General features: G+C 40.3%; 1 protein-coding gene across 1 annotated transcript; it reads right to left on the bottom strand.

The window, feature by feature from the left end:
- Positions 1-565: 565 nt before the first annotated feature.
- Positions 566-7,781, bottom strand: LOC148435839 (uncharacterized). Its single transcript, XM_088465490.1, has 8 exons — positions 7,733-7,781; positions 6,576-6,655; positions 5,725-5,787; positions 5,579-5,626; positions 4,276-4,326; positions 4,036-4,101; positions 3,516-3,563; positions 566-1,036 (listed from the first exon to the last, which is right to left on the bottom strand). Exons 1-8 carry the CDS (start codon positions 7,779-7,781, stop codon positions 566-568), a joined length of 876 nt encoding a protein of 291 aa, XP_088321616.1.
- Positions 7,782-13,224: the final 5,443 nt, after the last annotated feature.

Raw genomic sequence — 13,224 nt, 5'->3', positions numbered from 1 at the left:
CCCACAATATAAATTCCACCACTTTGTGTATTCTTGGATATGCTTTAAATAAACCGATTGTACAGTAGCAACAGTCTCGGGCAGTGTCCCAGCAGCTACAATATGACAAAAACTAAAACACTGTAACAAATATTGCTTTTCGATTAATTTTTTATTGTCGTATAATGTTTTTTATTAAGGAAGTTATAAGAATACAGAAGTAGATACATTTTTTATTTCATTTGTTAAGTCATTAATTAGCCATGCTCTAATCTATATGTAGAAACAGAAGATTTATAGATGTATAGATTCATTCCCAATTCATCCATAACTCATCTTCCTGTGGAAAAAAAGCACAAGGTCCATTACCTAAACAGTAGCACATTCATTAGCTGATGCCGATTTAGCATTTACTGAAAGAAACTTAAAAACACTATAATATCTTTAGATCAAATTTCTGAAACAAATACTGAACTAATGAATCATGGGAAAAAAGAGAGAGATGATAGATAGATAGATAGATAGATAGATAGATAGATAGATAGATAGATAGATAGATAGATAGATAGATAGATAGATAGCCTTTCTACAGTCCAAGTCCATTACCTGCGAGGCCTCCAGTAAGTGCACCAGGTAAACTTAGCAGGTTACCTAGGAGTCCACCATTTGTCCCTCCAAGCAAGTTTCCTAATGGCCCCTGACTTTGACCTTTTCCTCCTGTCAGTCCTGGCACTATTCCTCCTGTTAGATCTTGAATTATTCCTCCACTTGAACCAAGGAGGTTTCCCACTCCACCAAGTAATCCTGCATTTCCATTTTGGCCTCCCGATCCTAGTCCTAGAATACTTAGTAATCCCCCATTTCCAAGGCCATTTACTAGTCCTGTTACTCCTCCAAGCGTGCCTGCTAAGGAACCAACAAGCTGTAATACTGGTAGAAGTCCCAGAAGCCCGCCTAAAAGATCTCGAGTTGGTCGTTTATGTACTCTAAGAACCTTATCCTCCCCTTCAGTAGTATGTGTAGATAGAGAGTTTGGAAGATTTGCTTGGATGGCGTCCTGCATGAAATAAAGAGAAATATTATTGTACTCTTTCTAGATTTTGAATTCAGCTGCAGATAGTAATGACCATATAAAAACAGACAAAAAAAAGAAAAGGTGAATGCCTCCCTTATTATTAAAAAGATTGTCCTTTCCATGCAACGGACAAGAAGGATTCACAGCAACCACACTTTTCAATTCAGGGTGGATTGTCCATATGTATAAATACTGTGGTTGCTCACAAACCAGCACAATGTTTCTGCAACAATCCCTTCATCGGGTAAAATGTTAATGCATTCATCATCAAAGGATGGGGGCCTCTTTAACAGCCTGTTTGAAAGCTCTGAATAATTCTCTATTAATAAATATGGACAAGCTGCCCTGTAATGTATTGTGGAGCCAATATGAACCCTTTTTTACATTATTCTTCCTCATGGATGGTATGGTGGTTTCATTCCCTACCGATGAGCTCTGTTATAACACTCCTACTATTTACATCACCAATCCTGCAAAATGCTGCTCGGTCATGCCCAAATTCCAACAATGCCACATTTGCATTGAATATAGGCCTCACCTCTCCATGGCTTGCAAGTAAGTGTATTGGGATGTACAGGATGTATGTAGTCACTTGTAGGGGGTTCCTCCTTGTCGTAGATAAGATAGTACTTAGTGAAGATAGTACTGTCAGTGCTGCTGAGGGTGGGGGTTGAAGCTACTTTGAAGCTACTGTATTCTTCCACACCTGTTTTGACAGGAGCTGTAAATCAGTTTGCTGCACGCTGAGTACAATCGGGTGTGATATAGGAGTTAGACAATCTCTGTGTTGATAGTCAGAATGTTGACATCAGATGTCGATATTGTCTGAATGTTGACATTGTGAATGTAGATTGGTCTCAAAGTTGACATTTGACATGTCAACAATATTGACACAAACATATTATGAACATGTACAAGATGTCTAACCACTGCAACCTAACTCTAACAGCGGCCTAACACTAACCACTGCACCCTAACGGCAGCCTAACCCTACCACTGCAACCTAACCCTAACAGCGGCCTAACACTAACCACTGCAACCTAACCCTAACAGCAGCCTAACCTTATCCACTGCAACCTAACCCAAACCATAACAGCAGCCTAACCACTGCAACCTAACCCTAACAGCGACCTAACCATAACCACTGCAACCTAACCCAAACCCTAACAGCAGCCTAACCCAAACCAATGCTACCTAACCCTAACAGCGGCCTAACCCTAACCACTGCAACCTAACCCAAACCAATGTTACCTGACCTTAACAGCGGCCAAATCCTAACCACTGCAACCTAAGCCTAATCCTAACAGCGGCCTAAGCCTAATAGTAACCCTGATATATTTATGATATAGACAAGTATAATATCGACATTTTGAACATTTCAACATTTTGTCAAAGCTGGCATGTTGCTTGTCTACATTATAAACAAGTCAACACTGTGACAAAGTTGTCTGAATGTCGACAATCAGAACCATTTGTCATTACAGTGTCGATATTGTGAATGGCAACAGTATGACTGCATACTGTACAATCCTTATTTAAGTTCTTAAAGAGAATTTAATCATGTGCATGTAGAAGAATTCTCTCTGCCTGTTAGACATTGCTGTTACTTATATTCAGCAACATTAGCACATGTGGGCAGGGCTTGCAAATTATCTATCAAGAAATAGATGTTAAACATAGTGTATAATGTTGAATTCTGTAGCAGAAGCAGACATTATATTATAGTCTTTTGGCTACAAATCAATAGACTAAAGACATATATCTTATTATCAGTATTCTATTTCACCAACAGTTTTCAGTTAGAAAAAAATAAAATTATAAATTTTAAAAATGACTGGGTACACAGATTGATTCTTGACGCAGGGAAGAATTATACTTATTTGCAGTTTTCAGTATATCTTGGGATTATTTCTTAATAATACTGTAATGTATAAGTTTACTGGCACTTATTTATTAATTTATTACCAGTTATTTATATAGCACACACATATTCTGTAGCGCTTTACAGAGAATATCTTACCATTCACATCTGTCCCTGCCCCAGTGGAGCTTACAATCTATATTCCCTACCACATGCGCACACACATACACACTATGGTCAATTTTGTGGGGAGCCAATTAACCTACCAGTATATTTTTTTGGGACTGTGGGAGGAAACCGGAGCACCCGGAGGAAACCCACGCAAGCACAGGGAGAATATACAAACTCCACACAGTTAGGGCCGTAGTGGGAATCGAACTCATGACCTCAGTGCTGTGAGGCAGTAATGTTAACCGTTACACCGTCTGCTGCACTTCATAGACAATTATGGAATTACATTTTTATTGATGCAAAATGTATTTTTTTGCACAAAGTCAACAATTACAAGTAAATTCCTTGAGTTTCTAATAATTAGGATGTATCTGTATTTACATGCATTTTCAAAGCAGTTTCTTTAGCCTGCCGCCTCATAAATCTTACCATTAAACGGCACACATTTGGTGTTATATGTACTGTGATGAAACCCTTCTGTAAAGAGAATACACATTACAGTATTTAATTTCATCGTGACAACATTTGTAGAAAGTTATTGTTTGTCAATTTAATATTTGTATTTCAGAATACTCAGAAACAAGATGGTTATGGAGGAAATACTAGCAAGCTATGTATAACATTATCTGGAGAGCAGGGGCAGTGCCAATGCCAGGTTCTCCTGTACCCCCAGCCTCTTTGGGGCCTCACAGCACATGTGCAAAAGAGATGCCACTGCTTATGTGCACTACCCCATCCGCACTGCTGCTCCGATGCCCCTACATACCCTGTTCTGCCAGCCCTGATGAGAAGCCATACATTAATATAGATTTTAGAATGAAGGAATATATATATTAGTAAATAATTGTACTATTCTTAATTATGTTTCTGTCATTACTAAAACTGGCAACCTGTTCCCAATTTCAATAAATGCGATAACTAATGCAATCTGTATATTTGTATGTTTTACCAATAGCTGATGCACAGTCGTAGTCAGGTTTTGAAGTGCACCATCTACATCCATAACTAACGTCTCCTAGGGAACATGAAATAAAAAATATAAATGAGCAGAAAACAATGATATCCCAAGAATTAATCTATGTATTGTAGATGATCAAAGTGAAACATTTAAGTGCATGCACAATACTAATATCAAGAAAATGTAACAGCATTGACAAGATGCAACATCAAGTGGAAAATTATATCTTACTAGATTTGAATCTGATCCAAAAATTTCTTCATGGGTACAGCCAGAGGCAACCTAATGTAGAATGTAAAACATTAATCCAAATATACAGTTTATACTGTTTTTATGTCTGTGCTCCAGCTATATGAATGTTACTAGCTTATGTGGGTTTTTCAACTTTTTAAACATTCTACGTTTATAAATAATGTTTTGGAAAATGATTTACTTTAGTATGGCTTTTAAATATTGCATTACTTCAAATAAACATTTTAAAGCAATTTGTACTTAGAAAAAAATTTAAGGGCATTTTAACACCACTCACTCCTGCTTATATTTCTTGCATTTGATCACTTTGGAAACCATATTTTGTAAACAGCAGCACCCAAAAGAATGATTAAAATATTACATACCCACATGTGGATTTATTGAGATAATTTTGCTCAGAATGAATTGGACATTTTGTTATTGATTAAGCACCTTGGTTTGTTTCTTGCTACTGAAATGTGTCGTGTTCTCAATGGTTATTAATGTAGAACTAATTCTACACTTCTTTAATATTTCAGCAAAGATTAATGAACTACTGTACCAGTGTACTCCATTTGCCAATGTAAAGGAAGTTAAACATGCATTTTTTTCTTTCTCCTTACATGTCGTTTATCTGTACACTACAAATGTGTGTATTTTCATGTTCACAGTTTTGTACATAGCTAAATTAAAAAATAAAATTGGCAAATGGTTTGTTAATGAATGTCTTTTCTTTCTTATTTACATATAAAATCTAGTCTCTAGTATTAGTCTTTGTAGAAAATAATCTTGATTTCTGTGGTGCAGTTTCTACGGGGACACTTTCATCAGGTGGGCTGACCAACATTTCGTCCAATGTTGCAGTACTGTATCTAGGGGGTCCAAGTGAAGGACTTGACTAACTGAAACTTCTACAGCTACATCACAATGCCATGATGCATTGCACTTCTGGGCCAACACATAATGGAAGCTAAGCGAGGATGACTTAGGGTGTGCATGATTTGAATGCCCTGATTTGCCAATTCAGCAATCTCAATGACATCCAGGCTGCATATAGCATGCCAGTGGAAATTGGGTATACAATGTGGCAAGCTTTTAAAAGGCCCACTTAAAACATGGGCCATATGCAGTATTTAGCATCTGCTGCACAGAACATAAGTGATAGGTCTACCCAGATGTGTGTAGTGCTTGCCTACAACACAGGGCTTCTGCAATGTAGGTAGAGGTGTCTACTTTTTCCCTTCTGTGAAGCTGAGTTACATAGAATATATTCTGTTGATTACACATAGAATGGCTTACTCACCTCAATGTATTGAATTGCCCTGATGAGTTCTGCTTTGTCAGTCGCATCCTGTAAAAAACAGATGTATGGTATATCTATTCAGTATAATAAATGGTAGTGCTGCAATTCTATAAGTAACAGTAAATTACAGTATTGGTTCTTTTTACCTTGAATTCATAATACTCGCAGATGAAGTATGCCAGGGCATCAGCAGTTAATTTATTTTCTGCCTATGACAAATAATGCATAAGTAACAATGAGCTGCTGCTTTCACAACATATCTACTTAAATGTGCGTATGTTTACTGACATTATACACTCTACTTTTCCTAAGTGGACCGTTCATTCTTTTTTTATGTATGGGTATCTAAGATGGGTTGGGTATGTGAAATGCCGATGCAGGTAGACCGAACAGACGCCAGGATTCTGTCAAACGGCTTCCCAGGCGTCGGCATTATAACTAGTCCTATCTATCTATCTATCTATCTATCTATCTATCTATCTATCTATCTATCTATCTCAAAAGAGAGTACTCATACACTTAAAACATCTGAACATATATTTTTTTTAATGTATCAAGAACATGGTCAAAAATGACTCCAGATATTTAAAGTTTACCAGCTGGAAACTCAGTTTTGCTCCAAACGCTGCACCACAGACAACAGACTGCTATCGGTACTGAATTCCCCAGGCTTATATAACTATTCACTGTGTATGATAAATGGTGCTTCAGCCAATCAGCTCCCAACTGTAATTTTTTTAACAGTTGACAGTTGGGAGCTGATTGGCTGGAGCACCATTTATCATACACAGTAAAATGGATCACTCGTTTTGGTGATAAAACTCGTTACTAAATGAGGGCCATCTCTATCTGTCTATCACATGTAGTACCAGTCAATAAAATTTTTATTGTAATTTTTATAGTGTAGATTAGGAAATGGAAACAAATATTTAATTGATTGTTAAAGGTTATATCACTTCCATAAATGCCACCCATTGTATTGAGACCATATACCTACCACTGCCTTCTGCAGGCAATTGGGCTCTCCGGTAGAACCTTGTTCTTTGCCATCTTTAATGCACTTTGATGTGGCAGGAGCTAGAAGATACAAATGGCTGTCATCAAGTAGGTGATGATTCCAGCTTTTCTTAATTAGCAATGTATTTACAAATTCTTAAACTAAGGGACTGTATTATACAGAACTGTGCAATAATATGTCTTATATGGTTTTGAGTGAAACAACTGACCACTCCATAAAATAAAATTATAATTGAAAAACTGTAGATTTTACAAGGTTTCCACTTACATGGGCACATTCCTGAAAGATTACAGGTACCTTGCCTTTGAGTGGCATAATGAGTATTATTGTAAACGTCTAAAACTAGGTATACACTATGCAATTTTTCAATCATATCGAAAAATTGAGACGATTTTTTGGCAATATCATGGTCGGTGTTACACACTATGCAATTTAAATGATACCTGGTGAATTTCAAAGTGAATTTGCATATATCCGCCCATAAGGATGATGAGGTAATTAGGAAAAATTATAGGAAATATGGCTACAGGGCTGTAACCAGGGTGGTGTGACCTGTGCCGTGCACATCTTATGTCCCTATTTGAAAAATTGTGTGTGTGTGTGTGGGTGGCACCAATGCACTTTCTGGCACAGGGTACCAAAAAGTCTAGTTATGGCTCTGTATGGCTAGATTATCGAGCATGCTCACACTCTGCAAGATATTGGGAAATTGAGGCCGAGATTTTCGGTCTTGACCGACAGATCGGATAATCCAAGGAATGCGTTTGTGGATGTTTTCTATCTGTTTCATAGGTGAAACGCTGAAACGATCGTTCATACACACTATGCAATAAATGAGACCGATCACTCGATTATTGGCAAGACGGCTCAATAATTGTATAGTGCGTACATAGCTTTACAATTAAAGTAACATGATACCTAAAACCTAATTTAAAAATTGCAGATGACATAGGATTCTCATATAGCTCAGCTATTACATTGTGCTACAATGAAATCACTTCAATTGAAGTTTTGTGAATAAATGTCTGTGTTACAGAAGTACGTGACAAAATGTCTCTCAAGTTTGAAAATGTGTTTTATATATCTGCATTAATGTCAGTTTTCCGTAGTAATTAGGTAAAAGAAAAGGCACTTACCAAAGCAACAACCGGCAGCTATGGCCAATAGTGTCACAATAATCTTCATTTCTTACTAGCAAAGTGAGTCTTCTGTATGAACACTTGCAGATGGACTGTACTGAAACCTTCCAGATGTGATCAATTTATAAAAATTTAGTACTGTGAGTACATCCAATACTGATTAAATAAGCATGATAATGTCGGCGGAAGCGTGAAAATCACTTTGAAATATAAGAACTTGTGCACAATGAAAACAGGTAATCATGATCCTTACTTGTCATGGTGTGTTATGTGATATTAATGTTTACCGTTTCCCTCAAGCAGAACAAATCAAATGTTAACTTGAAGTTTACCTGTCATATTACAAGAATAGTAACCCAAGATAGATGTATTAGTTGTACAATATTGAAAAACAAATTATTAAAAAATCACTTTACTCATACAAATCCATGCAAATAAATAGGCAAAGAAGTTGAAACACACTAAAATAAGATTAGCATGATTTAATTAATAAGCTTTGAGGGCAATGGCATTGATTTATAAATAAGCAATTATTTAATAATATATTGTGTACTATTATAGAGTGACAGAGCGGCCCCCACAGGGCTGAAACCACTGATTTCATGGTGCCACTTTAGGTGCCTGAATCCAGACCCTTGTCCCCACACTCCGGCGCTCCTGGCAGCATCACAGACGTGACGTGATGTAACGATATTTCAGCGCTTCCAGTCAATGGAGACTTCGGGGGCGATTCATTTGCTTTTTAGGTGGCTATTTTTTGTGGGCACCTGACGGAGCAATTCAATTGTTGCTTCATTTGGGCATGATAGCCGCCCGGTGCCGGCATTTCTGCTTACATCCTCAAGATTGTATAAGCAAAAATGTGTGGTTAGGGCACCCAAACAACAATTTTGGTGCCCTAGCCAGAACTTTAGAAGGGTTTAGCTGTTTACGTGGCTAATCCCGAACTAATTGGGGGTGAAGACTGGATAATTACAGGGCGCCTAGAACAATTGAATTGCAACACTGGGTGCCAGGGACATATTAAGAGAGGTGGGGCATTCTCTCTCCGGTGGCCAACAGCGGACTGACTGCAGCAGTAGACTCTGGGCACTAGTCTGTGCCAGGTTTGGATTAAGGATTGTGGGGGCCCCAGTGCAATGAGGATGCATTGTCATGTTTAGGGTTTTTAGATCAGAGTCAGGACCCAGCATCCCGACCGCCGACATCCAAATGGTAATTAGTGGGGCTAGGGGGAGGGTTAAGGGCTTGGGTTAGAGGTTAGGGTTAGACACTAGGGGGAGGCTAGAGTTAGGCACTAGGGTGGAGGTTAGGGTAGGGTAGGGTAGGGGAAGGGTTAAGATACTTACCGACAGCTGTTGGCATCTGTCGGCATCTTAACCCTGATTGTGACCACTCAGGATCCCAGTGGTCACATTCCAGCACCGGCATCCTGAGCGCTGGTATCCCATACCCAACCCAAATATAATGTCGAACAGGCTGCGACTGCGCACACACAGTCTGACTGAGATGATATGCTAATCCATTGCGATCGCTATGCCATCTCAGCACACATAAGGACGCCCACCTTACCTTACACACAGCCGTAATGTTTAGCAAGACTGCGAAACCATTGGTAACAGCGAGTACCATCGCAGCCTCATGTACACTTGCATAAGCTCTGACCTTACTCAGGAATTGCTCACCTCATTGCCCGCAGTGAGTACTCGAGCTGTGTAGGGCATCGCAGTGCCTATATTATGCACGCCCCTGTAATGGTGTTCAGATGCACTGGCACGTCTGCATTTTGCCGACCACCCCCAGTTGCAAACGCAGGATTTCTAGAGGGGGGTTTCCAAATGCTTGATTTTAGAGTGAATGTGACCAGTCCACGAAGAGGGCAGAATTACTACTCAACTTATTATGCGTCGTACAAAGTGTATTGTGTATCATAATTCTAACATATACAGGACCAGCGATCACAGTAAGCCATTAGATGCGTCAGTAGGGCCATCCTGCCTGAGCTGGATGTTTTTATTTTAGATGTGGGCACCATTAAGACTATTGGAGCAAGTCCGGGAGCCTAGAAGAGCAGCAGAAGAACTTAGCACTGCCCTGGACATATATGTACATATTGGGCTCTATAGCAGTGCATCCCTAATAGTGCATGTTTTCCAGATTTCCTAGTTGGTGCATAGGTTATTTATTACTGTCTGATACATGTTAAAAGATCCACAGGTGGTGCTAATTACTTAATTTGTGATACTGAGAAGAACATGCAACACTATCAAAATTCTATTACATTACTATTTCTACTGTGGTCATGTGTGTGCTGGGGAGGGGGGTTTCCAGGCAGACAGAAACCCCCCCTGCGTTTGCCTATGACCCCCGTCACCTCCCACAAACGGCATTTCCTGTCAATCACTCTGAGATGGGTCTGCGTAGTCATTGCGATCGCAGTCCTCATCGCATTGGCTAGTTTGCACACACGCACTGCGATGCATACGTGTGCGCAGAATGCAGCAATCGGCCGATTGCGTCCATGATTGCAGTTCCGATCCTTGCTGAATCAGTTCCTAAATCCATTTTAACCTACAATGAGCAGTAGAGATATACCCAGGGGACTTGCTAGTAGAATAAGTCACTGTGGCAAAAGATTTGACACTAGGAACATCTTTGTAATGCCCAAGAGGCTTCAGAATACAGCAGGCTGGAGCCATAGAATAACTCACAGACATGGACGGTAGATGAACCAGATAAGAACTGGAGGTTGCAGACGTGGAACCAGAATGGAACCGGAGTTAACAGCAGAGTAGCTGGTGTGGAACCGGAGGCTTGAGCCGGACTGGGACAGGAGGTAAAAGCAGAGTAGCTGAAGTATAACTGCAAGCTTGAACTGGAGTGGGACCGCAGAGTGCTGCAGCCAGGTGGAGTCGCACCACGGGCTTGAATCGGAATGAGACCGGTGATAGAAGCAGCTAGCCGGGACTGGAGTGGGACAGCAATCTTGAAATTAAATTTATTTGCACCCCTTGCATTGTAACATTGTTTGTCCATATGCTCTTTTTGCTTAACCCTCACCTTACAATCAGGCACAAAATAATGCAATCATTTCTTTCCTTCACTGTCATAATAATGTAACAAAGAGTAAAACAAAGCAGTAACAAAAAAACAAGGAGTAAAACAGAGGAAGCAAATATTCCACTCAAATTAATAAGGATTTTATTTTTAAAACCAATAAATGACTTATCATATGACCAATAAAATATCTAGCAGCACAGTAAGTCACAAATAAAACAGCATAGCAACAAAAAAAGATTAAAATAAAAACCATAAAGAGAATATAATGAAATTCCCATTTAGGATGGTACAACGGACTGCTTCCTCAGGCAGTGCACTAGGAGCACAAGAATGCACACTCCAGTTATTGCATATTATGTATATTTATTTTCAATAAAATACTTTCCTTACCATTGGATGATTTTTTTCTATCATTGGTATCCAGGGGTGGGTTGGGATGGAAAACCAGTCAAGGAAATTTCTGTAAACAGCCCTAATGGGGGTGGAGGTCTGTGGAAGAGGACAGGATACTCCCTCCTCATAGCGCCTGATTCTGAGTTGGAGGCAGTCACGTCCGTCCTTGCATTTTTTTCTGCAGTTGCATCTGTGACTTTATTCTCATGCTGCTACAAAGCCCTTCCCTGGTGTACATCCATGTACATCTCTCACATTCAGGCACATGGATGCGGGGGAGGCTTGCTGGGACCTGCAGTTCTACTGTAAAGACAATGTTGTTAATTATATTTTTAACACCTACACTTTCAACCCACCACTCACTGCCCAGGGGTGGCGGGGATAGCCCCGGGCTATCAGTCTAGGCCAGGGGTGCCCTGGAGAGGGGGTCCCCTTTATTGACTAACGGTCAGGTCTGATGCTGCGGCTGGGGGGCCCGGTGAATGGGCTCCCCTGGCTGTGGCATCAGCCCCCCGCTAGAAAGGGTCCAGTGCTGGTTTTAATTATAGGGGTACCCCGACGCAAAGTTTTTACCTCTATAATTAAAACCAGGACTGGCCCTGCAGCCTGGTGCTGGTACCTAATTTACAGTGGAACCCTAATCATTTTGTTCCCCGTAATTTTAGGTACCAGGACAGGCTGCCAAGTCCGGGGCTGGTTAAGCTTTACGGGGGTACCTTATGTAATTTTTTTTTTAAATTATTTAACCCGTGTTTTACAGTTCTTAACACACAAGCAGCTTACACATATCTCACGGATATGTGCAGGCTGCTAGCTCGGGTGAGTTTGGAAGAGAGAAAACACTGCAATCTCGGGTGAGTAATCTCATCTAAACTCTCCTTAAACTCACCTCTAAACTCGCAATTTGGAGGAAAAAACTCGATCTGCTTCACCATCAAAAAACTCACTTTCACCTAAACTCACTTCTTAGTAAATTTGCGAGTTGTTAAAGGGAAAACTCACCCAAATTTTGGTGAAGCAAAGTGAGTTTAAAAATAACAAAACTCGTCCAAACTCGATTCTTAGTAAATTTACCCCCAGTGTCTACAGATGCTGCAATCATGTTTTGTGCGTCTTTAAACACAACCATCTGTCGTATCATTGAAACTTGCACCAGCCCTATGCTAAGTGCAGTATGGCTTCCAGTGTGAGCAAGTCAGTGTCTCTGTACACAACCAATTTCAGCAACATGCCCGTGTCACTCCAATAACACGCCTATGCTACGCTACATCTGCTTCTGATTACTCAACTCCCTGTAACCGCCCAGGAACACACAACACATTTCTAATATACTTTGTGCAGTTCTGCACGACTGCGACTCTGTACGAGCACCATCAGGATATACTGTATGTGCAGTGCAACTCAGATGCATGCGCAGATGAAAAACATTTCTTCACTGCATCCAACATCGCCACTGCATCCAACATCGCCACTGCATCTAGCTCAGAATCAGGCCCATAATGTTGTATACTATGCCATAATTCTGCTTGCTATATAAAATAACTACAAAAAGGATATGAACATCACCATAATAGGGCTCAAATGCACCCTGTGCTGCCCCGCCCCGAGCACCGGATGTCATGACGTCATGCAGAGGGTGCAGGGCCGGCAGCACTGGTTTTGCTATATGCAATAAGCTTAGATGGCATAATGTTATCCCCTCATTACATGAGGAGCAATGTGTTGAAGCGCACTCCTGCCACATACAGTTATTTCAGCTACAAACTGAAAGATCCCACAATATATATACAGTAATATTCCACACCTGTTCCTTACGCACTATGGACCTCATTCAGAGTCGGTCGTAAGCGGCCGCTTGGTCGTACGCCTAACGACGCGAAACTGAAAAAGGAAGCAATCGCACGGCCGGTCGGTCGCAACCAAAGTGACGGCCATACGTGAACAATGCACCTCCTCTAGCTAGCGAGTGATAGCAGCTAGTGATCGAGTGAATCGTTGTCAGTCATTGTCAGTCTCTGTATGTTCATTTTCTTCTG

Source organism: Taudactylus pleione, unplaced genomic scaffold, assembly GCF_031769625.1.
Source record: "Taudactylus pleione unplaced genomic scaffold, aTauple2 ptg001990l, whole genome shotgun sequence".
In the NCBI taxonomy this organism is placed as follows: domain Eukaryota; kingdom Metazoa; phylum Chordata; class Amphibia; order Anura; family Myobatrachidae; genus Taudactylus; species Taudactylus pleione.
Note: the sequence above shows the minus strand (reverse complement) of the source record. Positions and strands in the feature narration are given on the sequence as shown.